The sequence below is a fragment of the Mus musculus genome, chromosome 15 (assembly GCF_000001635.26).
Source record: "Mus musculus strain C57BL/6J chromosome 15, GRCm38.p6 C57BL/6J".
In the NCBI taxonomy this organism is placed as follows: domain Eukaryota; kingdom Metazoa; phylum Chordata; class Mammalia; order Rodentia; family Muridae; genus Mus; species Mus musculus.
Window position 1 is genome coordinate 81,990,593 of NC_000081.6, and position 25,889 is coordinate 82,016,481.

Sequence of the window (25,889 nt, forward strand, 5' to 3'; positions counted from 1 at the left end):
GACTTCCTCACCCAAATTCCTGTTACCCTGTGGCGGCGGCATCACCTCCCATCAGTCCCCAGAGCAACTCCTCAGCGCTTATCTCCCTGATTCCCACACCCCTGGGTGGCCCTGCCCCCACACAGCTGTTCAGTCCTCTGCTCAGCCACTGTGCTGTCATCTGGTGTTATCATTTAAGGCTCTCCTGTCGCCTGGGTGTGTCCCACAGTATGATTCCTAACTGGACAAGGCCTTGCCTTCTCTACTGGGTGCTGTCCTTGAGCAGAGTCCAGTTCCGCTCTGCAGTGGCTTTCAGGGAAATGGCTAGGGGGTGAAGGGTCCTGGGTCTGGAGTTCAAAGGGGACACTGAGGTCAAATGAACTTACCCCAGATTTGGCTCGTCATTTGTCTCAAAACCTAAGGGTGTAAACACCTGTTGTTTGTTTTTGTTTATTTGTTTTTTTTTTCGAGACAGGGTTTCTCTGTATAGCCCTGGCTGTTCTGGAACTCACTTTGTAGACCAGGCTGGCTTCGAACTCAGAAATCTGCCTGCCAAGTGCTGGGATCAAAGGCGTGCGACACCACTGCCCGGCAACACATTTTCTGTCATTTTTTTTTTCCCTCCAGAAGCAGGTAGTGCTACACCTCGGCACAGGACTGGCCTGTGCACGGCACTGATTTAAGGAAACCCACAGCCAATGGCTGTGGAGGGCTTACTTTAGTAACCTGAAGTTTACTGAGCATGCAGTCTGTGCCAAGCACTGGCTACAGTGGCAACACCCTGCAAGGCGGGTAGCCTGGGTGGCTGGCTATCAGTAGGGATCTCAAAAATATCCGCCTAGTGTGTTCTTAGGAAGCAGGTATGTCAGGCAAAAACCATCCGTACTCTGCCTTATAGAAACCAGCACACTGGAAAGGCTCCATGCCTCAGTGATGACGTCTGAGACTATGGCCCAGATTCAAAGATGGCGTGGCCACCTGGATGCTTCTCTGCCTTAGTTTCCTCTTGTGTAATGGGTCCAATCCCTACCCTTGAGCTGTTGTTGGGAAAGAATCAACACAGGCTTGGCCTACTGGATTTTGTATACAGCTGGCTAGGCTGCACACCTGGAGATACCAGGGAAGCCTCCAGAAAACTGACTGGCAACCACAGTGCTTACTCAGGACAGGGAGGAAACCAGCACACACAGTTGCTACTTCATGAAATCAGACCCCCCTCATAGGAGGACTATCCCTGGAGATCAGCTGCGGCTTGCTGACTTTATACTCCCTCCTACGAGGGCTGGGGAGGGGCCACTGGACGCTCTCCAGAGTATTCACTTTTCCTAGTTAGCTGCATGGAATTCCGCTCTCGTTGCATGTGACCCTGGAGTCTTGAGAGTCTGCAGTCTGGGAAGGATGAAAAGGGGGCTCCCTGTTTATGCTGTGAGGGGAAAGCATCCTGGGAGGTGTGGCTGCTTAGAGCTATTGCACTCCTTTCTGTAACACTGAAGGCTCTAGGAGCAGCCTAATAATGAACTCAATCTCCAGGGTAACCTTTGGTAGAATGGAATTTTGGTTTGTCATTGGGACCTTATAAGGAGGGGTCTAGACATTGCTTGGTCTCCCTCAGGATGAAAATTCTTGCAGCATCTCCTATTGTTCCTAATGATCCTGGAGGACCATCTTAGAATATGAAGCTATTCTATTACCAGTTGCAAGCCAAAATGGGGCAACACGTACGCATGCCTAATGGTGATCCTCCTGCCTTCTGCCCAGTATAGCAGTATTCCTGCTGGGTCCTCTCTCTATCTTTACAGACCAATGGTGAAAACCACACACCTTTCTTTACCACCCTCACTCATCCACAAGCTTTTCAACTAAGCAAAGGCAGCACGGTTAACCTCAGAGGGAAACAAATGGGGAAGCCAGGGGCTGCGTCCTACCAAGATTCAAGCAACTTACCACAGCAGCAGGCAGACATGAGTTTATTGCATTAGAAAAAACACCAATGAAAAGCAGCAAACACCTCCGTATTAGACATTAGTTTGACTTCAAGGAAGTCATGAAGGAATCTCAAAGAAACCCTTCAGTCTAGGAGCGGACAAGGGTCTCATGCCTCCACCTCCCTTGTCCCTTGACCAACTGACCAATGGACAGGGCTGTCCACTATGTGGCATGAACCACGTGACTCCTTTTCCTCTCAGCTTGCTTGTACATGCCCAGGGGGAGTCACCTGCTCATGAACAGTATGCTCCTGAGGTACTGGGACAGAGAAATGTAAAGGTGGGATGTGGGGTTCCTGGCCTGGGATTCTGGTGACAACGGAACTTGCATAGGGAAAGGAGACCAGAGAGACTGTCCAGTCTTCCCATCTCTCTGCTAGCCATGGCCACAGACGTTGGCATGGATGGCTGCTAGACATGACAGGAGATAATTCAAGCAATTAAGTGACTAAAATCCTCAGGCAAATGTCTCAGAATACCATGGTTACTGCTGAGGAGAAAAACAGAGAATGGCCATGTGAGAGCACCCTAAGGACAGAGCTCTGGGCAGAGATGCTACCAGCTGGGGCCAGGCAAAGGAAAAAGTGATGGCTTCCAGCAACCTCTGCCTTCCCAGATACCAAGCTTTAAACACTGAACCTTCTAAGCCCTATTCTGCCAAAGAGACCAACACTAAACAGTCTCTGTTGGTTTCCACTCTACGTTGTGACAGCCACATACACCTGTACACTGTTGAGTCCTGAGACCTTTCTGACTGTGACCTTCAAGTTCCCAAACACCACTCGACACCCTAGGTGGACATAGCTCTCTCTGGTCAGACAACAGGTCAGCTCTGAGGCAGAGATCTCCATGATGCCACTGCTATGGCTAGTGGCAAAGCCTGCAGGGTAGGGGCAAGGGAGCCAATAGGGGCTTTTCAGGGAGGAAAGGCCTACCCCAAAAGGAACAAGTGGGCTCAAGTTTCAGAAGTGGCAGGAAGCCACGGTGGGGGGCTCCCCATGGGTGTGGAGCTGAGTCTCAGGTGCCTGCTCTGAGCTCCCTTCTCCATATCCAGTTTCCCATATTAGCTAGTAGAAGACTGACACCACAGAAGGGAACCTTAAGGTCCCTCTGGAATCTGGAGTCTAGATCATAGACTTCTAGGCTATTGCTGCCCATGAAATCCTAGCAGCATATCATTAAGAAAACGCCCACTCACACCCCAACCACACCCCATAAGGTCAGAATGACAATGGAGACGTATTAAGGATAATGTGAAAGTCCCTACTGGAGACAACTCCAAATTTTCTTCCCACCATGAATCTACATCATTATGGTATTTTCTACATCAGAGACTTGTTTTGGGAGAACAATCATGTCCCCCTAGTCCCTAGCTGACAAACCCATAAGGGTGTGAGTGGCTGGCTCTATTGACTATAAATAACTAATTCTCAGACAGAAGGCCTGTGTCTCTGCTGCTGCAGCCTAGACCTTTATTAAAGGTGACAGGTCAAGCTACGCTGAGGAAGAGCAGCTTAGGGGTGGGCATCGAGGGTTGGCACTCAGATAGGAGGAGGAGGAGGAATGGCTTTCTCCTGTTTTCTCTGGCCTCACACCTGCTGCCAGTCTCCTTTGATCCTGACGCTGCGGCTGCTCCGGCTGGGCTGTGATGAGTGGCCTTGTCTCGGGAGGAGGGTAAACTTGTGGTTAAAGAGGTCACTTAGCTTGAGTGAGGAGCCTCCAGCTGCCCCATGTACTCCAAGTCCTTTGCTTCAGTTACTGCTAGAAGGTGACTGCTCCAGGGGAATGGACAGTATAAAACTCACCTGGGTCCCACAGGGTGGCAACCTGGGTGGAATGTGGGTGTTCTCTGGAAAGAGGGTCCGAGATGGGGTTCTCCCAGACTGTGACTCTTGCTTTCTCTTTAAACAAGCACCCTCTCTCTCCAGTGTGGAGGACGCTTAGGCAACAGCGTCAAAAGTGAACTCACAGACAAGACAGCCTTAATAAATTAGTATAATACTATTAGAAGGGATGGCATTCGATCTTTCTCAGGAGCATTGTCCTACATGCAGCCTGAAGAACTCCTTCCCTGGGAAATTTAAAAAGCCGTCCCTGTTAGCTCTGATGTAAAATTATAAAATAGAAATCTGGTAGGGTTTGTTTTGTTTAAAAAGGAAAAGCCCTGGCGAGGTGGGTGGTCCCGTGCAGTCCTGTTAGCTTTGGCCATTGGGTCTGCCCACAGAGTTCCCTCCTGGAGGCTGGATCTGAATGGAGTCCAGGAAGGGCCGAAGTGCTTGTCCAAAGGGCCTGTGGAGAAACAGACATGAGCTGGGAGGGGTCCACAGAGGAGTGCACCACAGATAGAATGGAGTCACTGATGGTGGTCACAGCAGGACCACCCATACTGGCTTTCTTTTATCTTTTGAGAGTCTACCTTCACACAGTCTTGTTATGTAGACCAGGCTGGACTCAAACTCACAGAAATCTGCCAACCTCTCTGCCTTCCAAGTGCTGGAATTAAAGGCTCGGACCACCACAGTATATATAACAAATATAAGGTCTTTGAGTATTTCATACAATGTGTTTTGATCCTATTAATCCTCTCTCTCAAAGTCTTCAGAGATTCCCCCCACCTCCCTACCTTTGTGTGTCTGCCTTTCCCCTCCATCAAGACCATTCTGTGCTGCCCACACATTCTTTCCACTATTAGGAGGGACAGTCCTGGGGAAGACTGACCTTTCCTCTCCCAGCAGCTCCTTAAGGAGGGGTGGGGTTTCAGGTCCAACTCCTCTGTCCACACTGGGCTTGGGTCTGCACAAGTCCGGTGCATGCAGTCACAACTCCTATGCGTGCCTATGCTCTGTTGCCTTGCTGTACCCAGAAGACACTGCTTCCTTGTAAGCTGTCCACTGCCTCTGGCTCTTCAACTCTTTCTATCCCGTCTTCTGCAATGGCTCCTGTTCCATTTAGGGCTGAGGTCCCCAGTTTCTTACTTGGCCTGTTGTGAGTTTCCTCGTGCTAATCAGCATCTACTACCACAGTTCAGATGGTTTTCGTAAGAGGGTTATGATTTGGTAAGTGTTCCCTAGCCAAGGTCCATGTGTTAAATACTGGTTCTCTGCCTGTGAAACATTTTAAGGGGTGGGGCCTGTTGTGTCACTGACTACATGCCCTTGAAGGAAACAATGGAAACTTAGTCCTTTTTCCTCCTCTTTGCAGCTCTACTCTACCATGTGCTCCCACCATGATGAGTTTCTTTATCACAGGTTCAAAGGTGACAGTGTTAGGTGACCATGGACTGCCAATGTAAAGTCTTCCTCTTTATGAGCTGAGTATCCCAGGTTTGTGCTCCAGGAGCAGAAAGCTCACTAACCATCTTCCAAGTAGCTCGCCCTATGGATTTACTCCCAGGCCCCCTTCTCTGTGTGGCCCTACCATCTTCTTACTGACCCTGCAAGGCCTGCTGAGTTGCCGTTGAACAGGCTGGCCGCCCAGAGGGGACTAGAGCTTTCTGTACAGACTGCTGTATTTGTATCCTTAGATGAAGGGATAGCTTTAAGACACGTCTCATGTAGTCGAGGCTGGCCCTGAATTCCTGATCCTCTGGTCTCTACTTCCCAAGTGCTGGGATTTCAGGCATGTACCAAAACACCCAGCTTCTTTCTAACAATTCTTTTGAAGAAGATACAAGCTGAGGAGAGAGGAGGAAGCTAGGCATAAAGCCGAAGGAATCAGGATGATAAGCTGGGAGTGGGCATATTTCAAAATTAAGATTCTTCCAGTAGCCAGACGTGGTGGCGCACGCCTTTAGTCCCAGCACTTGGGAGGCAGAGGCAGACGGATTTCTGAGTTCGAGGCCAGCCTGGTCTACAGAGTGAGTTCCAGGACAGCCAGGACTACACAGAAAAACCGTGTCTCAAAAAACAAAAACAAAAAAACAAGCAAACAAACAAAGATTCTTCCAGAAAACATACTCTTCTATTCAGAGTAACTGGTCATGCGAAGTTGCCAAGTGTTGATGTCATTTTCTAGAGGGCACGTGGTTTGTCCCTGTAACAATAACCAGCTGAAAATCACTGTAAAGATGGAGTTTGGAGAGTTCAAGATTACTGTGCCTTAGGTCCTAATCCCGGCACTCAGGAGGCTGTGCATGCTGATATCTGTGCGTCTGAGGTCAGGATAGTCTATGAAATGAGCTCTAGGCTAGTCTAGCTACATAGTGAGATCCTGTCTTAAAAAGTAAGTGCCCACAAAAGATAGTGGCTCATGACACACTCTGGGAACAGGCTTTATGCTCAGCGCACCCCAGCACCCCTTTCCTTACTGAATATGTACCCCACCCCCTTTTCCTTACTATGTAGCCTAGCCCCCCTTTCCTTACTGAATATGTAGCCTAGCCTAGCCTCAAACTCACTGTGTAGCTCAGACTGATGCTGTCTCAAGTCACTGTCACGCTGTTTGCCTCGGCCTCACAAGTGCTAGGACTCTACGCGCACACCACTGTGCGAAGCTGGTACTGCCGTATTTAAATCACCCCTAAAATCAAGGAAATAAAATTCCTCGTAAACTGCTCCAAGGGTTAAATCAACTCCCACTCAGACAAGCTCAGAGACTCCACCCACTAACAGGAAAAGCCTTTGGCTACTCCATCGTGCTCAGAGTCTCATGACCTAGATCTGGAGGCAGGGTTTTGAACATCTATTAGGTAGAAGACAGTCTGAGGCCTAGGAGACCCAGCTCTTGAGCAGCCCTGTTTTCTACGTAGTTTTTTTTGTTTTGTTTTGAAATGAGGCGTTTATCTGTCAGGACCCCTGTTGGTCAGGACCCCACCCGATTCAGTTGAAGCCAGAGGTGTTACGAGTGTTACATTTCCTAGAGTGAGCAGAGGCAGCTTGATAGAATCAGAAAAGGGAGTATGTGTCCTTTCTTGAGATGTCATCTGGGAGATGGCCCACAGGCCCTTCCCAAGGTTGGACCCATCAGGGGCAGAGGAAACCTCTGTTGAGGGCTTTCCTTGAACTGTGAATTCAAGGACACGCAGAATCTGGTCTTTTGAGGGCATCAGAGCTCAGGGTGTGGATGACTGAGACAAGTCACAGTTTGGAACTGGGTTGTCCTGTTACTCTGGATTCTGCCACCTCCCCAAGCCTAAACTATAGATAAGCACTTTTGGGAAGTGGCTTTGTGTATTAGATACTGGGGTTTTATGTAAATATCAAAACTAGTGTCAAGTAGGTTTCTAAATTCTGTGGTGGCACTAAAACCCAGCTCCAAGGAGGCCGAAGGTCAGACTAGTGCACACTGGTAGTTGGGAACAATGGTGGCCTTCTGTGGTGGAATCTGCCACCAGACAGGTCCTACTGGATGTGAGGATTCGGTTGCCCTAGGGAAGGGGCACTAAGTTTGAGGGTTTCCTGTCTTTCCTTTTATTTCTGAGACAGGGTCCCACAGAGCCCAGGCTCTTCTCAGGAAGTCCATTAGGGAGCTGAGGCTGGTCTGAATCTCCTGACTGCCTCAGATGGGGATTTTTTTCAGAGTTCGCAGGGGTAGAAACAGAGTAGTCACACTCACGTGGAAAGAACTTCTGAGGGCAGGTCGGTGATGTAAGAAGGGATCTTTCGCCCAGTCAGGAACTGCGCCACTTCATTGCTAAAGGTGTTACAGTTGTGTTCAAAGAGGTTGTAGGCTTCTCCTCTGTACATGGAGAGAGGTTTGAAGAGCAGATGAGAGGGCCAGCAGCATCTATGTGGCGTGACTGTGACTGTTGAGTGGGAAGGTGGGCAGAGTCTAATGTTAGGACTATGACCAGTCCTCTCACACCCTCCAGAAGGACTGCTGTCTGCAGATCTGGACCTCTGAGCAGTGACTTACAAGGGAAAGATGAAGCAGAAACACATGGTTTCTATATAATTCCAGAATCTACACTCACATCGGGACTAGGATCAGAGGTGAACACTTAATAAAGCTATCTAGTTTTTAAAAAAATATTTACTTATTTTATGCAGATGAGCATGTATAAATGTATGTGTACCATGTTTGTGCCTATAGACTGTGAAGGCCAGAAGACTGTAACTCCTGTTACTGGAGTTATAGGCTGTTGTGTGTCTCCATGTGAGTCCAGGGAACTGATCCCCAAGCCTTATCCTCTAAGAATCTCTCAACAAATATCCTTATTCTCTAAGCCATCCCTCAAGCCCCTCCTTGATCTTTTTTTTTTAAAACATTCATTTTGTGTGTATGTGTGTGGGGACAATGTTTGAGAGCAGGTCCTCTCTTTCCATAGTGTGGGCCTTGGGGTTCACACTCAGGCTGGCTGTTGCACCCTATGGCAAATACCTGTGCTGATGAGTCATCTTACCAGGCTTTGACTTTTTTTTTTCTTTTGAGACAGAGTCTCTATAGCGCAGGTAGGCCTTTCATTCCAAATGTAGGCGGGAATGACTTCAAACTTCTAATGTTCCTGCCTCCACTTCTGGAGTGTTGGGATTAAAAGCATGTGCCAACATATCAGTTTAGGTTTCTGTGGTGTGGGGGGATTGAACCCGAAGCTTTGTGTATGATGGGAAAAGTACTCTGCCAAATAAAACTGCATCCTCAGCCTGACTTAAGCATCTCAAGATCTATTAATTCAAGTTGGTATTTCATCTCTCTCCTACCACAAACCCTGTTTTCCAGTAGGAAAAACACTTGCCTGAGGCGGAGGAAGACACACTCACTGATTCTAATCAATCAGCAGGAGTGAGAAGCCTCGCTTCTTTTGAGGCTTCAGCAGAAAGCATGCTGGGATGCAATGCTGGCTGTTGGCGAGACTCAGGCTCTTTCTATAGCATAGTAACTTTCTCTTCATGATGAGAGGAGACCGATCTGGCTGGAGCTGAGGGACAGGGATGGCCAAGTTGGCCCTGCCTTCCAGGGTTCGGCTGCCTAGTGGAGCACACAAGCAGCCACCACCCTGTCCGTACTCACCGGAACAGAGACTCCCCCAGGGAGGACAGGTATTCCAGAAAGATTTCTTCTGTGACTTCTGTGTTTCCCACATCAACCACAGAGTCTGGGGGCCCAAGCAATGTCCCTCCCTGAAAGAGTCAACCCAAGAAAATCACTAAGTCACCATCTTGATCATTTGTTTGTTTGTTTGTTTTGCTTTTTTGCTTTTTCTTGGCTGTCCAGGGGATGAAACCCAGGGCCTTAAGCACGCTAGGCAAGTGCTCTAGTGCTGAGACCCCAACATCTTGTTAACATTTTAACAGTTTGCAGAGGGATCTTGTGAACTGCAGGCTACATTCCCCATCTGTTAAATTATTTTTAGTTAAGTTTTCACTGTGCAGCCCTGGCTGGCCTCGGACTCACAGATCCTAAGTGTTCGGATTAGAGATATGTACCACTGTGACAGGCTTGAAAACAATTATTTTATTGTGACTTCCTTCATAAAACTACACTGTCCCATCAGCTTCATCTTTAACTGCTGGGACACTCCTGTCACAGGTAGAGGCTATCTCCTGTTTGTATCAAGGTAAGAGTGAAAACTTGGGCTTCCAGTTGCTTGTGGGGCCTGGAAGCTGATCCAGTGCAGGTCTCCTGCACTGTGTGTTCACTGTCTTGTTAAAATGACAGAAACCTAGCTGAGTGTGCTGGCGCAGGCCTTTAATCCTAGCACTCGGGAAGCAGAGGCAGGCTGATCTCTGTGAGTTTGAGGCCAGCCTTGTTTACATTGTAAGCTCTATGACAGCCAGGGCTACACAGAGAAACCCTGTCTCGAAAAATACAAACAACAAAAAGAGAGAAATCTGGAACCTTTGGTCTCCCTTTGTCCCCAGTAGATGACCACAAGGGCAGAACATGGCAGCTGGGCTGTGACAGGAGAGCAAAGCAGTGGGAACAGGAGCCAAAGGGCAAGCAATTGGCCATCAAGGAGGGCAGACCTGGGAAAGCCATGGACTGACAGCCCTGAGCACTTTCCTTGAGGCTGACATTGCTCTCAGAATTGGGGAAGGCCTGGTGAGCAGGAGCAGTAATTATGATAACTGTGACAGCCAGAGGAAAATTATCTAATGTTCCAAAGAACAAGAGGGCACTATTGCAACTCCTGTTGTTCACCCACATGACAAATACGTAGAGAACTTATACGCTACGTCTAAGCTGGACAATGGGAGTACAATGTATACAAAACACAAGATTTCTGTCCTCATGAAACTTAAGTTTATTAGGGAAGGTAGGTAAAAATTGTATACTCCTGTGGATCATGACAAGCAGAGATAAGGGCCATGCTGGAAAAAACACAGAATGCCATTTGTTGGTCCCTGTGGCAGGGCAGGGCCAGGCTGAGATCTGTCTGAGAGAACTGACACACACTCAGACCTGAAGGACAGAGAGGCACATTCAGTTGATGGATCAGAGAGCTATCCTGAGGCTGGAGTCTTGGATTAAATGGCCAAGCAGGAAAAGGGCAGAGGTCAGAAGATACAACCTGAAGAGGATGGCTAAAGAGGGATCCAGAGACAAGATCAGAGGGGTCATGGGAGGCCTTTGCTGAACCTTCTGGCTAAGCTGGGGGCACTGTGAAAACTGAAATTCCCTAAAAACAAAACAAAACAAAACAAAACAACAACAAAAAACCAAGCATCTAAAACTCATCATGTAGGGAACAGTGGTACACTAGTCCCAGCACTCAGGAGACAGAGGCTGGTGGATCTTTGTGAGTTCAAGGCCAGCCTGGTCTACTAGAGTTTTAGGATAGCCAGGGCTACATAGTCCCAGCACTATGGTGATGAAGAGGGGACGATCAGAAGTTCACAGTCACCCATGGCTACATGGTGAGTTGAATGTAGTGCGGTGGTGCGGTATCTTTAATTGGGAGTCAGAGGCAAGAGGATCTCAAGAGATTACATCCTAAAAAAAATTCTGTCTTCAACATGGAAGACAGAGGAAGAACAGGCTAGTTTCATAGGTCCGGTCCAGACAGGAAGTGCTCAGGACTGCAGTGAAAGCTCTTGGAAAATGGGAAGAGATGAAGAGAGACAGACTGATTGACTTAAGAACTGACCAGGCTTTTGGGGGTGCAAACACATCTGTGACCCTAGAACCTGGGAGGTAAAGACAATGGGCATCAGGAGGCTCCAGGTTCTCTTCAGCTGCACAGTGGCTTTGAGACCAGCCTCAACCATGAGACCTTTTAATTTCAAAAAGTGGACAAAAAAAGAAGTGACGTGGCTTAATGAAAGACTTTTAGAGTGGTCAGTGAAAAAATTAAGAACGACTTTCTACTTATGATATTAAAATGAACCGACAATCCTGAGGCGGCTCTGAGAGAAATGCTCTGAAAAGGGCACCGATATTAGAATCAGAAAAGTCATGTGGGAAGAGGACGGGCATAAACATGAGCATCAGTCAGAGGAGGAGCTAGTAAGGGAAGGTTCTCTCCTGCTGCTGTCTATGTTCTAGAGAGTGAGCTTGGTAGTCAGGCTCGGTGACAAGTGCCCCGCCCTGCCCGGCCGCCTCTGAGCCATAGCAGTACTCCTTTTTAGAGAGGATCTCAGGTAACTCAGGTTAGCCTTGAACTCAATAAGTAGCCAAGAAAGTTGAACTCCCAATCTTCCTACCTCTTTCCACAACCACTAGGATTATAAAACTACTTAGCTTAAGTCTTTTATTTTTTTCTCTCACTTTCTTTTCCTTTCTTTTCCTTTCTTTTCTTTTCTTTTCTTTTCTTTTCTTTCCTTTCTTCCTTCCTTCCTTTCTTTTTTTTTTTTTTTGAGAAAGTGTCTTTCATTATGTAGCTCTGGCTGTTCTGGAACATTCTGAGTAGATCAGGCTAGCCTTCAACTCACAGATTCATCTGTTGCTTCCCAAGTGCTGGGATTCAAGACATGTGTAGTGTACCAACATACCTGGCTTAAATGCTAACACGAGGAACTGCCACAGGCCAGAGGTACATGCTAGAAGCTGAACTTCTCAGGCAATAGCCCTCCCTCCCACATCTGCAGGTCAGGGGAAGCCACTCACCGGGGTACAGCTGGAAATACCGCTGCTGCCGAAGAAGAACTCATCCTTGTGTACAACTATAGAGGTGTGCCTGCCACAGAGAGGACAGTGAGCCAGGGACTTACAGCCTCTCCAAGAAAAGCAAGTACCATACTGCAGAGAGAGCATCTGCCCCAAGATGGCAGGCATCACGGTAGACAATTTTATATTAGTCAGATGAAGACATGAGCAAGACATTCTCAGTGTGGGCTGGCTGATCTAGGACTGTTCCCACCCTCGTACCAAAGCCACAGATGCACTTGTCTAAAATGGAATTTAGGCCATACATGGAACTCACATAGACCTTTTAAGTATCTTTAAAGATGACATACAATATCTAACATGATGTAAATGCCATTGCGCTCCACCGTTCAGGGAATAGTGATAGGGAATATGTATGCTCAGGACAAGCACTTTTCTAAACATTGTCCTTCCTTCTTTTCTTTTTTCTCTCTTTCTCAGAGTCTGAGAAAGCCCTGGCAGGACCGGAGCTCCCTGTGTAGAAAAGAATGGCCTTGGGGCTAGAGAGATTGTAACTTGAGTATCAGGGGATCTGATATTCTCTTCTGACCTCCTGAGCACTAAGCACATATAGAGTAAAGGCATACATACATACACATAAAAGTAAAACTTGGGGTGCCGATAGTGGCATATACCTTTAATCCCAGCATTCAGAACTCAGTATTTGGGGCTGGAGAGATGGCTCAGCAGTTAAGAGTACTGGCTGCTCTTCTAGAGGTCCTGAGTTCGATTCCCAGCAACCACATAGTGGCTCACAACCATCTGTAATGGGATCTGATTCCCTCTTCTGCTGTGTCTGAAGACAGCTACAGGGTACTCATATAAATAAAAACAAATAAATCTTAAAAAATAAAAACAACAAAAAAAAACCCTTTCTTTAAGAAAAAAAAAAAGAAGAAGAATTCAGTACTCAGGAGGCAGAGGCAAGCAGATCTCTTTAAGTTTGAGGCTAGCCTGGTCTAACAGACTTGAGTTCCAGGATAGTCAGGGCTACACAGAGAAACCCTACTTGAAAACTAACTACCCCACCCCCTCCCAAGAAAAAACCTTAAAAAAAACAGGCTATGGGAAATTGTGAACAAAGAGCCAGGCATTGAGCCTGGAGCTGCAGAGCCAATGAACTGGGGAGTGAGCGGCTTTGCTCCCAGAGCAGTCAATGAGGAGCGCACCACACTTACCAGATGCCTTCCAGTTGTTTCCCTGTGGAGAAAAGAAGAGAGTTAGCCATTCAGGACAAGACCGAGTGCCTTCTCAGGCTGAGTAAATGTAGAACTCACTCACACCAGGAGGCAACTGTGAAAACCTCCTGGAAGACTTTCTAGAATTCAGCTCTCCTCTATGGCAGCCAGGCAGTCAGTCCTCGGGGTGACACTGTGGTCAGGAAGCTCAGAAGCCACTCTGCTTCATCAGAGAGCAACACGAACACACTGTCCTGCTTGTCTGTTCTTGCTTCCCATCGGGGGCTAAGTCAACGCTGCCTTTTCAACCTCTCTGTGTCATCTACAGCAAACCCAGAGTAAATCTGGAAGATGGTCCCCACTTCTTCACTAAGGTGCAATTCTTCAGAAAGAATGGAGCCAAGCTAAATGCTCTGCCTTTTCCAAAGGCAATGCATGCGTATTTGGTGCCAGGGGAATGGATCCGGGTATATAAACATGGCTAACCATGTGCTCCCCCACTGCCTATCTATTCCTTTACCTACCAGCAACGTTAGGTGTCAAAATGCAAACACAGGCTATCCTACCTTCAGAAGCTCAAAGTCAAGTGGAAAGAGACACACATAAATAATTAACTAAAACACTGTGCTGATAAGCACTGGAACAATGGTAAAGACAGGGTGCTATGTTAATAAAGATAAAGAACTACCTTCATGAGCCTGAATTCAACCAATGAAGGAGCGTGCAGGGGCAAAGCTGGGCGTATCTGCCAGAGAGAAGAGTCTGCTCAAAAGCGTGAAGACTGCGGTTCTGCAGGGCAGAGGGCAGGCGTGCTGACGAACAACGAGCAGCCAGCAGGCCTGGGGCAGGCAGGGTGGCCTGGCCTTGGTAGGAGAGTACTCTAGTCAGACCCACTTTTTAAAAACAATAAAATTTTAAAAATTATTTTTTATGTACATTGGTGTTCTACCTGCACATATGCCTGTATGAGGGCATCAGATCCCCTGGAACTGGAATTACAGACAGTTGTGAGCTGCCATGTGGGTGCTGGGAATTGAACTTGGGTACTTTGGAAGAATAATCAGTTCTAAACAATAAACCTCTCTCCAGCCCTTACAAATTGTACAAATATGTACAATTCCACGGTGTACATATGGAGGTCAGAGGACAGTTTGCAGGAGCCAATTCTCTGCTTTCACCATAAGCTCTGGACATCAAATTCAGGTTACCAAGCTTGCCACCAGTTACCTCTACCCACTGAGCTGCCTTTTGGCTCAAACAAATGACTAGCATTCTATTTTACCAGACTGTAATGCTGGAGATCAAGCCTAGGGCCCTGTGCATGCTGGCAAGCAAGCACTCTAGCACGGAGCCACATCATTACATTCTGCGCCCTGTATAGCTCAGGCTGGCCTTAACACAAAGCAATCCTCCTAGCTCAGATTCTCCATGTACCACCTAACCTACACTTCCACATGTGTGTGCATGTGTGGAGGCCAGAGGTTGACATTAGGTATCTTTCTGAATCATCCTCCCTCTTGTTTTTGGCACCACATATCGTACTGAGCCTGGCATCCCTGATTCAGATAGGCTGGCTAGTCAGAAAGCCCCAGGAATCTTTCTGGCTCCACTTCTCCAATGCTGGGGTTATAAGTGTGTACCACACTTGGCACTTGCTGCTCTTCCAGAGGAATTTTGTTTCCCAGCACTGACACGGGGGTGGGTGGAGTGGGGTGGGCTCAGAATCACCTGTTACTCTAGCTCAAGGGGACCAAATGCCCTTTTCTGGTCTCTAAGCACCTGTACATACCCACAACACAGATGTACCACTTACATATAAGTAAACATACATTTAAAAAAAGATGCTGTGGTAAGGGTCAGCAATATGACTCAGTAGGTAAAAGCAGGTGACAGACACATGCCTGATGATGACCCGGACTCAATTCTTGGGTCCCATATGGTAGAAGAACCAACTCCTGAAAGTTGTCTTCTGACCCTTCACATGCATGCATAGTACTTACATGCACACTAAACTTACAGAAGAAAAAAAGGCTGGGCGGTGGTGGCGCACGCCTTTAGTCCCAGCACTCGGGAGGCAGAGGCAGAGGTAGGCGGATTTCTGAGTTCCAGGCCAGCCTGGTCTACAAAGTGAGTTCCAGGACAGCCAGAGCTACACAGAGAAACACTGTCTTGAAAAACCAAAATAAATAAATAAATAAATGAACGAATAAATAAAATAAAAAAGAAGAAGAAAAAAGATGTGTGGTAATAGGGGTATAGTGTAGTGGCCCCATGCTTATAATCCAGCATTTGGAGGGCAGAGGCAGGAAGATCAAAAGTTCAAAGCCATCCTCATCTACATAGTGACTTTGAGGCCAGCCTGGGCTGTAAAATGCTGTGAGAGAGGATGAATTGGAGAGAAGAGTTAAAGAGCAGATTAGAGGTCAAGGTTAACCCTACAGCAGATAATATACACACAGCACACAGAAGGAGACAAGGAGACAATTCACACACAACACACAGGACAGGCAAAGAGACAATACACACAGCACACAGGACAGGCAAGGAGACAATTCACACATAACATGAAGACAGACAGGCAAGGAGACAATACACACAGCACACAGAAGGACAGGCAAGGAGACAATTCACACATAACATGAAGACAGACAGGCAAGGAGACAATACACACAGCACACAGAAGGATGAGCAAGGCAATGAAGGAGGTAGGAACACAGGTGACCTCACCCACTCACCGGAGCAGTCAATTCCAAGGTTCACAAATTGCTAAGTGTCACCCTCATCTGTTCTAGGTCTTGCTCAGTGTTGCATGGAAGGAGAGCAGCATGCTTGTACTTCCTGTGTTATATACCTCTCTGTTTCTCTCTCTCTCTTTTTAAAGATTTATTGATTGATTATATGTAAGTAGACTGTAGCTGTCTTCAGACACACCAGAAGAGGGAGTCAGATCTTGTTACGGATGGTTGTGAGCCACCATGTGGTTTCTGGGATTTGAACTCAGGACCTCTGGAAGAGCAGTCGGGTGCTCTTACCTACTGAGCCATCTCACCAGGCCCTCTGTTTCTCTTTTAAAGACAGAGTGTTTCTATGTGGCCCCGGCTGTCCTGGAACTCACAGAACTCTGCCTGCCTCTGCCTCCTATGTGCTGGGATTAAAGGCTGCGCCGCCATGCCCGTTCACCCTTTACATCTAAACATTTTCATTTGTACTGGGGTATGAGCAGAGACTTGTACATGCTAAGCGGGTACTCTATCACTGAACTATACTCAAAGGTCTAGATCTTTTTTTTTTTTCCTTTTCTGAGAAAAGGTCATGCATTCTAGGCTGGCCTCTAACTTACTACGCAGCAAAGGCTGACCTTGAATTCAGATCTTCTTGCCTCTCACTTCCACCTGTTGGGATTAAAGACATCTATCACCATGCTTGGTTTAGATGATGCTAGGGATCAAGCCCACTAGATTAGTGTGGGGTTTGTGCACACTAGATAAGCACTCTGCCAATGGAGCCACATCCTGGGCCCATTCTCACATATTTTAAATGTTAAATAGATCACATTTATTATCATTTTATGAAGATGATGAAGACCTGTATTTTGTCTAGTATAAAAAGACAAGGCAAGATGTGAAGATGGGTTCACTGGAGATGCCCAGGTAGAGATGTGAAGTTTGCTGTGTTGGAGCCTCCTCTTGGGGAGGTAAGGAGTAAGACTATGGCCTTGGCAAGATGAAAGGCATGGGAGGGCAGGCTTAACTGCATCTTAATTTTGGGTGCAAGATTAGGATGGCAAGAGATGAGGTGGGGGTGGTAATAGGAGCTATGAAAGTAGGGCACAAAGCCATTTGGGGACATGAATTAGACCCAATGGATATTAGCACAGCATAGAGCGGATTATTTCCTACTGGGATTTAGTCAGCAAGATGGAGGGAGAGTGGGTAGTCATATGGCAGTGTGTCTCTAAACCTATTGGCACACCCAATGCATTCATTCTGAGGTCTATGGATTATGGATACAGAAAACAAGCAGGAGGTGTGGATATCAGCTCTATTATGGAAGTGCAGGACAAGGTATGCTACTATCCGCCTTCGTTGCACAGAGTTACGAGGCACATAAAAGTCTTGGAGTGAGCACCTGCCTGCTCCTTATCCACAGAGCTGGATAAACACACAGGCTCCATCAGCTCTGGTACGCTATACTAACGCCTGTTACTAAGAAATAAGTGGTTGGCAGTGATGGGACTCCAGAGACACCTCTTTGCAGGTGGCATTTGGTCTCCCTTTGGCAGGGAGAAGAAACACATTAGTTCTTTGGTATAGATCAAGTACGGCCCTGGTTCACTCCACACAACCCTCCCCTAGCAGCAAAGTAGTGTAACTGGCACTTCACCAACAGTAAGCGAGGCTTAAGTGTTACCTGGAAGCATCTGTTTATTCTCTGGGAAAAGTAGAAGCAGCATTTGTGTAATGTACGTAGCCCTCTGCAGTCAATAGTATAAGATGCCCACCAGCAGAAGGCCTTCCCCTTATTGTCTGTGGGGAGAGAAGAGGTGCCAGAAACCATGAAGAAGCTGGGAGTGAAGCTCAGCGGTAGAGTGTTTGCCTTAGACCATGCACAAGAAACTGAATTCTAACCCAAGCACAAAGTCATAAAAACAATTTAAAGGCAGGCTTAAAAATATTTAAGCATGCAGTATTCTTTAGAGTCAGTACAGGATTGTTTTTTTCCCTAGTGTAAAAATAACTATAGTCAGATGTGGTAATACTTGTTTGTAATCCTAGTACATGGAGGGTTGAGGCAGGAGAATTGCTGTGGACCAGCCTGAGGTACAGAGTGAGATTTTGTAGTGGGATGGTGGAGGAACACAAACAAGAATAAGAGGATGGTGGCACATACCTATAGTCTCTGCACCAACAGACAGAGGCTGAAAACCAGCCCAAACCCATAAAACTCTGCCTCAGACAACAACAACAACAACAACAACAACAACAACAACAACAACAACAGCAACAGCAACAGCAGCAGCAGCAGCAGCAGCAGCAGCAGCAGCAGCAGCAAAACCTTAGGGGCTGAAGAGATAGCTCAGTGGTTAAGGGCGCTGGCTGCTTTTCCAGAGCACCCACGTGGTGGCTCACAACCACTTGTCACTCCAGTTCTAATGCCCCTTTCTAGCCTCTGAAGCATGCACACAGTGCACAAAACCTCCCACAGACACACCTGCATCCACACTAGAAAAAGTGCAATTACAAACAGGATAATAAACACTTCCAGGAGGATACAGGATGGTATTAGTACAGAAGAGGGGCATGTGAGCAAGACCTGGAGGCAGGGTTTAGGAAAAGGTCTGTAGGAGAACTGACATCAGAACTGAGATATCAAGGATGGGCAGAAGTTAGGCAGGGCAAGAACTGGACAGAGAAAGTTCCTGGGGTGGTAATAGGGCCCACAGGCTGTGAAGAGAGACCTGAAGGCACTTTGTGCTGCTGGGATACCAGGCAGCCTTTCCCCCTCTGAGGCTCTGCAAGAGGAAAGCCCTAATGGTGCTTGTGCTGGCTAGTTTTATGTCAACTTGACGCAAGCTAGAATCACTGGAGCCTCGATTGAGAAAATGCCTACATAAGATCTGGTTGTCGGAAAACCTGTAAGGTACTTTCTTAATTAGTGATTGATGGGAAAGGGCACAGGCCATTGTGGGTGGGGCCATCCCTGGACTGGTGGTCCTGGGTTCCATAAGAAAGCAGGCTGAGCAAGTCAAGTGGGGTAAGCCAGTAGCAGCCCCTTTATGTCCTTACATCAGCTCCTCCTCCAGGTTCCTGCTTAGTCTGAGTTCCTGCCTTGGCTTTCCTCAATGGATATGTAAGCCAAATAAATCCTTTTCTCCCCAAGCTGCCTTGGTCATGGCAATAGTAACTCTAATTTGAACAGGGCTGCTGCTTCTTTTAAATAATAAAAGTGGGTTTTGTTGTAGAATCTAATGTAGTAAACCTGGTGTCAAGAGTGCTGTGTTAAGCCAGGCATGGTGGCACATGCCTTTAATCCCAGTACTTGGGAGGCAGAGGCAGGCGGATTTCTGAGTTTGAGGCCAGCCTGGTCTACAAAGTCAGTTCCAGGACAGCTAGGGCTACACAGAGAAACCCTGTCTCGAAAAACAAACAAACAAACAAACAAACAAACAAACAAAAAGAGTGCTGTGTTAAACACGAGGGGGCAAGATGAGGCTACAGACATTAAGCAGGAGTTCTCAGAGCCCTGCAAGCCACATTCATTTACATTTTGCAGAAAGATGCAGGGTTACTATTCCTCCATTTCTTCAGTGGATATCAGACAGTTGAGCACACAATGAACAATAAAAACGAAAACAAAGAACAATAGATTACATAAAACATATAAAAAACACCCTCTCTCAGATTTGAATAAATTCTATTTAATTTGCAAGTCTGAGTCATTCCTATGATCAATACTGGGAAGGAGGGTATAGTGTGGTGAGGGCCTGGTTCCAGCCCCGCATCACCCATGGGTGCTCACACCCCTTAAGGAGCACTGGCTCTCGACTATCCTGGGGGTGCTCTGAGGAGCGAGGTTCTCTGCCTCCAGAAGCTCCAGCCTCCTGCTGGAAAGGCTCAAGTAAGCTGCTGCTTTTATCTTGGTATGCAACTCTTTTATATGGTTATCTAATTTTATACATACATACACATTACTTTTTAAGAAATTAACACCGGGCTGGAGAGATGGCTCGGCGGTTAAGAGCACTGACTGCTCTTCCAAAGGTTCTGAGTTCAAATCCCAGCAACCACATGGTGGCTTACAACCACCCTTAATGACATCTGACTCCCTCTCCCGGTGTGTCTGAAGACAGCTACAATGTACTTACATATAAAATAAACAATAAATAAATCTTAAAAAAAAAAAAGAAATTAACACCTAAGAGTAGAGTCCCTGGTGCTACTGTTGTAAGAGCTAAGTATAAAGACCCAAATATTCACTAGATTGCATTCTGTCAATATGTACACAGATGTGGGGATTCTTTTTTCCCAAACCCAGGGCCTCACAAAAGCGAGGCAAGCACTCTCCCACAGTTTCCCAAAAACTTTATCCTGAGAACAATGGGATGTGCTTCTAGGGGAAAATAACCATTACACATGCATAGAAAACCTCAAGTCAGAAACGAAACACGAAACCCGAGTTAGCCTAGTTCAGGGCTGGGGCGATGGCTCGGTGGGAAAGGTGCTTGTCCTGCAAGCCTGAGGCCCCGAGGCCACAGGACAGGAGGTAGAAGCATCGAGAGCTGCGTCATGAGCCCCATCTTTCCCTCACTCCTCCCAAGCCTCCGCTTTTACCTCTACACGCCTTTTCACGAAAAGAGGCCACGAAGTTTAAAGAGCAGCTAAAATTATTAAGAGGAAGAGCTGAAGGACAGTTTTAATAGCTAATTATATTAGCCACACAGTGACATGGGGGAAAAGGTGCAATTAGGCTGTCCACGCGATTAGAATGCTAAGAGCAATCGTGGCTGGTGAGGTACTGCACAACAGAGTGTCGTGGGAGGCACATGTCCTCAAAATAGGACAGGATGGGGCTGGAGGGATGGCTCAGTGGTTAGGAGTTTAAAGGACCCAAGTCTGGTTCCGAGCCCATGTTCTGTGGTTAACAACTGACTGTAACTCTAGCCCAGTGCCCTCTTCTGGCCTCCATGGGCACCAGCAGACATTGCATACACTCAAACTCAGATTCTCATGTCCACTAAACTATCTCCCCAGACCTGAAATGTGTTTGCTGTTTGTTAAAATGTTATTTATTGCTATAGTATGCTCTCACAGGTAGCATACAGGCACACACAAGTAAAACTAAACCATCACCCCATCATCATTATCACCATCATCGTGACAGGATAATTTGGTGAAATCTGTGTTATTTAAGTCAATCATGAACCCTAGCAGAATTGGATAAGATTTTTAAGTTATTATCTTTTTTTTTTTTTTAAAGATTTATTTATTATATGTAAGTACACTGTAGCTGTCTTCAGACACTCCAGAAGAGGGTGTCAGATCTTGTTACAGATGGTTGTGAGCCACCATGTGGTTGCTGGGATTTGAACTTCAGACCTTTGGAAGAGCAGTCGGGTGCTCTTACCCACTGAGCCATCTCACCAGCCCTTAAGTTATTATCTTAAAAAGTAACTTTATTATTATTTGCCCATGTGTACAAGTGTGCACCCGGGGAGGTCAGAGGGGTGTCGTGTCCCCTGGAGCTGAAGTTACAGGCACTTGAGTTTGCTGATGTGGGTGCTGAGGGCAGGTACTCTGCAAAAACACAGCCATCTCTCCAGCCCCGTGGTTAAGATCTTACATAGGGGAATGTACATGAGTAAAGGAACAGGAATTCGCTTTGGGAAAAGCAGGGTGACGGGGGATGGTCACTGTGCTAGAAAAGTAGCTCAGACCATCTGGCCCAGGGCTTTTCCAGTAAACCTTGAGACGTCTGTCTAAGGACAAGGACCCTACTTTAGTCACAAGGGAACACATTATCTTGGACTGTTGGTATTAGCAAAGAGATGGTGAAATAAGTTCTGTGTCCATAACCCAGCTCTGCAACCTGTGTGCGGTGTGACTTGGGGCAGATCAGGCGACCTATTTCACATGGGTGTGGTAAGGATTCTAGTGGATGCAACTCAGGAAAAGGGGGTTGGGTGGCTGGCTTGTGACAAGTACTCAATTATTATGTTATATACTTCTAGAAATCCTTACAAAAATAAGTAAACACATTAATCATATTTACTCTGTGTGTGTGTGTGTGTGTGTGTGTATGTGTGTATGTGCGTGTACATTTGTGCACTCACTTTGCACATGGGATGGTGGGAAGACAACTTTTGGGAGTCAATTTTCTCCTTAGGTTCTTGGAATCAGATTTAGTTGTCAGGCTTGGTGACAAGTGTCCCACGATGAGCTGTCTTGCTGGCCCATACAGATTAATTTTTGAAAAAGTTCAAATATAGGTGGTGTGATGGTGCACACCTTTTAATGTCAGTACTGGAAAGGCAGGGGCACGTGGATCTCTGTGAGCTCAATGCTAACCTGCTCTACAAAGCAAGTCCAGGACAGCCAGGGCTACACAGAGAAACCATCTTGAAAAACAAATGAACAAATAAACAGTCAAATACATTTAGGAATGAGAAATCACTATATGGAAACTAACTGAATTAGAGCAACTTTAAGGTCAGTGGTGAAAGGGAAGAACAGAAAGGCGATGCCTATTTTCTACTTTCTTTGGTTTTAATACTTTAGCGCGCGCGTGCGCGTGTGCGTGTGCGCACTCATATGTATCTTTAGCTTTACAAAGTAATGACTATGACTTTCCCTAACTCTTTGTTTTACAAAGTGAATAAAAACACTACAGGAAAAAGGAGAATTAAGTTTGTAGGTGAGGCTGTGATCTCTGATAGGCCAAATTCGTGAAGTTTCGTGTTTGGCTGGTGCCTTTTGGAGCCATCACATCTATTTAAAGGGACAGAGGGGCTAGCCATGGAGCTCAGCGGTAGACTGCTTGCCTAGAGTACTCGAAGCACCTGGGTTCAAGGCCCAAACGCTAGGGTGGCGAGTCTAATACATCACCTGCCTGCCTTACTTCTTTCTTTACTACCACCCTGCACATAGGCAAATTTCAGCCCCAACAGCCAGGCTTTCCGGCTCCAGATCTTGGCTGGTCAACCCTTTTATCTACAACACTAACTCCCTCATCACTCTTATGGAGGGCTGCTTCTTCCTCATCCTGTATTTCCAGCCTAAAAGCCACAGCTTCTGAAACTCAAAATGAGTCTCTCATATTATTTCCTACCTTGCATTCAACACAGATCACGTTTGTTATTTTACACACACACACACACACACACACACACACACAATTTCCTACACTAGCTAGCTCCATGTCTGCAAACATCTTTTCCCAGTCTACCCAGCTTTGTTAAACATTAACACACTAAACATCAGCACTTGCCTAAGCACTTATTTGTTTAATGAAACAACAATATCTAGTGTCTCTTTCAGCTAAAAACATAATTATTAGGTTTTAGGACCAATATAAAAATCAGCCTGGGGGTGGGGTAGCAAGGTGGCACTGACTGTTCTTCTGAAGGTCCTGAGTTCAAATCCCAGCAACCACATGGTAGCACATAACCACCCATAATGAGATCTGACGACCTCTTCTGGTGCTTCTGAAGACAGCTACAGTGTACTTATGTATAATAATAAAAAATACCTTTTTGAAAAAAAAAATCAGTCTGGAGGGCGCTTTATGGGTCAAGGAAACAAACGATGCCTCTCTGTGATAAAACTGAAGACATGGCTGCATTCCAAGGAACTTAGCTGGAACCTGACTGATATAATCTACCAATGGCTCAAACGTTCCCCAAACAAACAACAAGAAGAATGCTTGCAGGTTTTGCTTTCAGATTTGCCTTCCTTTCTTCTCAGGTGTGCGGGAGACTGAGCTCGGGCCTTGTTAAGCAAGGCCTCTACCACCGAGTCATGACCGGACCCTAACCCCCGCCAACAACCCATGACTTAGGTCCAAATCTCTCTCTAAGGATAATGGGCTGGCTACATAAAGAATGATCCAAAACACTCATTAAAAATAACATATTTCCAAAGACTCTGGCTTAGTATCTGTGAAGCATGGTTCCACAATTCGCACATGTAAGACTCACAAAATGTGCACACATTTAGTACAAAGTAGTTTAGGGCAAAGTTTCCTTCCACTCTGTCTGCTACCAGTTTCTTTGGTAGAGGAACCGTTTTGACCTGAGCTTTTTCTCTCTCTCTTCACTTCCTTTCTTCTTCTTTTATTCCCTCAGGTGTGTGTGTAGCCCAGCTTGTTGGTCTTGAACCCACAGCCCTCTTGCCTCAGCCTCCTTAGTACTAGGATCATCGGAGTGTTTCACCCAGTTGGTTCTAATACAGTTTTTTCAGCTCCCCCCACCCCATCCCATCTGACAATGTATGTTGGAAATGAATGCACTTGTTTTTTGTTTCCATGTTAGAGATCAAACCCCAGGGCTTGGAGCATGCCAAGCAGGAACTCTACCAGTGAGTGAGCAACAGCCTCAGTCAGGTATTTGTGTTTTTAACGAACATCCTAGATGATTCTGATGGGAAACCACATTTAGAAACCACTCGCTGCCCCAGGGTTAAAGGATTAGTAAGTTCAACTCAGTGACACATCACAAATGGATGTCCTCAAAACTTGCCTTGCTTCCTTGATCCCTGCCCCTTGTGTTCCTTAAGAAATAGGCCTTCCTCCAATGTCTCCAGGAAACACTATAGCTATTTATTGAATGATGCAAAACTATGTCAGTTTCAATCCCTGAAATCCATTCCTGTCCACCATTACCTGAAATGACAAGCCTGACAAATCCTATATGACAGACATTTTGGTATTTGACTTGAAGTGAAGTTGGACCTACACTGAAGGGCTCTTTTTCTCTCTCAGCATGAAACCATTTGAACTGAGCACAACCGATATCCTCACCGATACAGCATCCGGTCCTCCCCCAGAACTGCTTTCTTACCATCTGGTCAAAAGCAATTAACTGTTGAGCGAAAATTGCATCGTCGGACAGAACGTAATTAGTTCCAAGATCTGGCTCAGGGTGACCTGACTTGACCTAACCTGGAGCCGGCAAGGGCTCAAGCCTTCCACCGCTCTAGCGCTCTCTTCCCATCCACTCCAAGGACTGCAGAGGGAATTTCCTTTTGGCGCGGAGGGCAGTCGCTCCGAGGGACACCAGAGGATCTCGTCTGCAGTGTTGCTTCCACCACCAGGGACACGAGCTGGAGGTATCCTCACTTTCTCTACTTTGAGCTAAAGAAGCAGGGTTCCCTGGCTTCTTGGGGAATCCACCAAGATCAGTCGGCTAGCCCCAGTCTCTAGCTGAAGAGGAGCTTGCTCTCAGCCGGAGCGTGTGTCTCCTTGGCTTAGATCATGAAGCTGGACAGGGGTTCAGGGAATCCCACCTCACTGTCCTTGCCCTAGTGGATCTTTCCTACCACCCATGGGCCCGTCTTCCCCCACCCCCCTCGGTGGATCGCTTCCAGCGGCCACCTGCCTTCTTCCCACTGACCCCGGTCCCCTCACCCAGCATGATGGGGCTGAGCCGGCGGGCCAGGCCCTTGGACAGGTCGTACACGTAGAGCTTCACCGGATAGAGATTTGGCGGCTCCATCAGGACCCGTGGCGGCGGCCACGATGGCCCTCGGGCACCCGGCAGCGGCTTGGACCTTCCGGTACCCGACCGGGGTGGGGAGAAGAGGGAGCGGGGGACCGAGCCGGGGCCCGGCCTGAGGGCGGGGGAGAGGCGGCCCTGCGCTGCTCGCGCCCGGACACCCGCGACCGGCAACGACTACTGTGAGGTGACAGAGAGAGAGATCCCAGAGACTCCGCACGGAACAGGGGGCAGGGGCGGGGACGCACTTTCACGCATGTGCGTTCGGTGCTGACGGGTTTCGGGGGCGGAGCTTCAAGCGAGGGGCGGGGCTTTCTCTGGCCGCAAGCGTTCCAGTTTAGGGAACAGGGGGTGGAAGCGGGAAATGCGAGTGGGCGTGCCCGCTTGAAGGGTCGAAGGGCGTGTTGTGCGTGATGACGCAACGTCGCTGATTGGGCGAGAGACAAGGAGCCCGCGTGGACGTGGTGCCCACCTTCTGCTGTCCCAGTGGCTTGCCCGCCTGCGGTTAAGGTAGGT

The 25,889-nt window shown here is 47.2% G+C and overlaps 2 protein-coding genes across 8 annotated transcripts in view; one reads left to right on the top strand and one right to left on the bottom strand.

The window, feature by feature from the left end:
• Nucleotides 1-25,889, top strand: part of Xrcc6 (X-ray repair complementing defective repair in Chinese hamster cells 6) — a 52,253-nt gene that overhangs the window by 2,760 nt on the left and 23,604 nt on the right. Inside the window, exons 2-3 of one of the 5 annotated variants that reach the window (XM_011245456.3) lie at nucleotides 24,192-24,262; nucleotides 24,641-24,987. The gene's annotated coding sequence lies outside the window, so the exon portion shown is untranslated. Of the gene's footprint in view, nucleotides 1-24,191; nucleotides 24,263-24,640; nucleotides 24,988-25,589; nucleotides 25,884-25,889 lie in introns of those variants that run through there. The other 4 variants (XM_006520442.4, XR_383982.3, XM_006520445.2 and 1 more) reach the window with 4 other exon arrangements.
• On the bottom strand, nucleotides 1,931-25,666 carry Desi1 (desumoylating isopeptidase 1). Of its 3 annotated transcripts, none has more exons than XR_384015.4 (6): nucleotides 25,286-25,666; nucleotides 13,166-13,187; nucleotides 11,949-12,018; nucleotides 8,913-9,022; nucleotides 7,518-7,707; nucleotides 1,931-4,253 (listed from the first exon to the last, which is right to left on the bottom strand). XR_384015.4 is itself a non-coding variant. In NM_134095.3 (6 exons), exons 1-6 carry the CDS (start codon nucleotides 25,371-25,373, stop codon nucleotides 4,160-4,162), a joined length of 507 nt encoding a protein of 168 aa, NP_598856.1. In that variant the 5' UTR covers nucleotides 25,374-25,628; the 3' UTR covers nucleotides 1,931-4,159. The 3 variants fall into 3 exon arrangements, 2 of the variants coding, with proteins under 2 accessions (NP_598856.1, NP_001343470.1); NM_134095.3 differs by having other exon boundaries at nucleotides 7,518-7,640; nucleotides 25,286-25,628; NM_001356541.1 differs by lacking the exon at nucleotides 11,949-12,018 and having other exon boundaries at nucleotides 25,286-25,628.

Bases quoted from the DNA above. Each gene is read 5' to 3' on its own strand.
- Desi1 (NM_134095.3), bottom strand. From the start codon at position 25,373: ATGGAGCCGCCAAATCTCTATCCGGTGAAGCTCTACGTGTACGACCTG. The intron at 9,023-11,948 runs GTGAGTGGCTTC...TGACTCTTTCAG, and splicing joins GTATTTCCAGCTGTACCCCG to GGAGGGACATTGCTTGGGCC. The intron at 7,641-8,912 runs GTGAGTACGGAC...CTCCATGTACAG, and splicing joins CTGGGGGAGTCTCTGTTCCG to AGGAGAAGCCTACAACCTCT.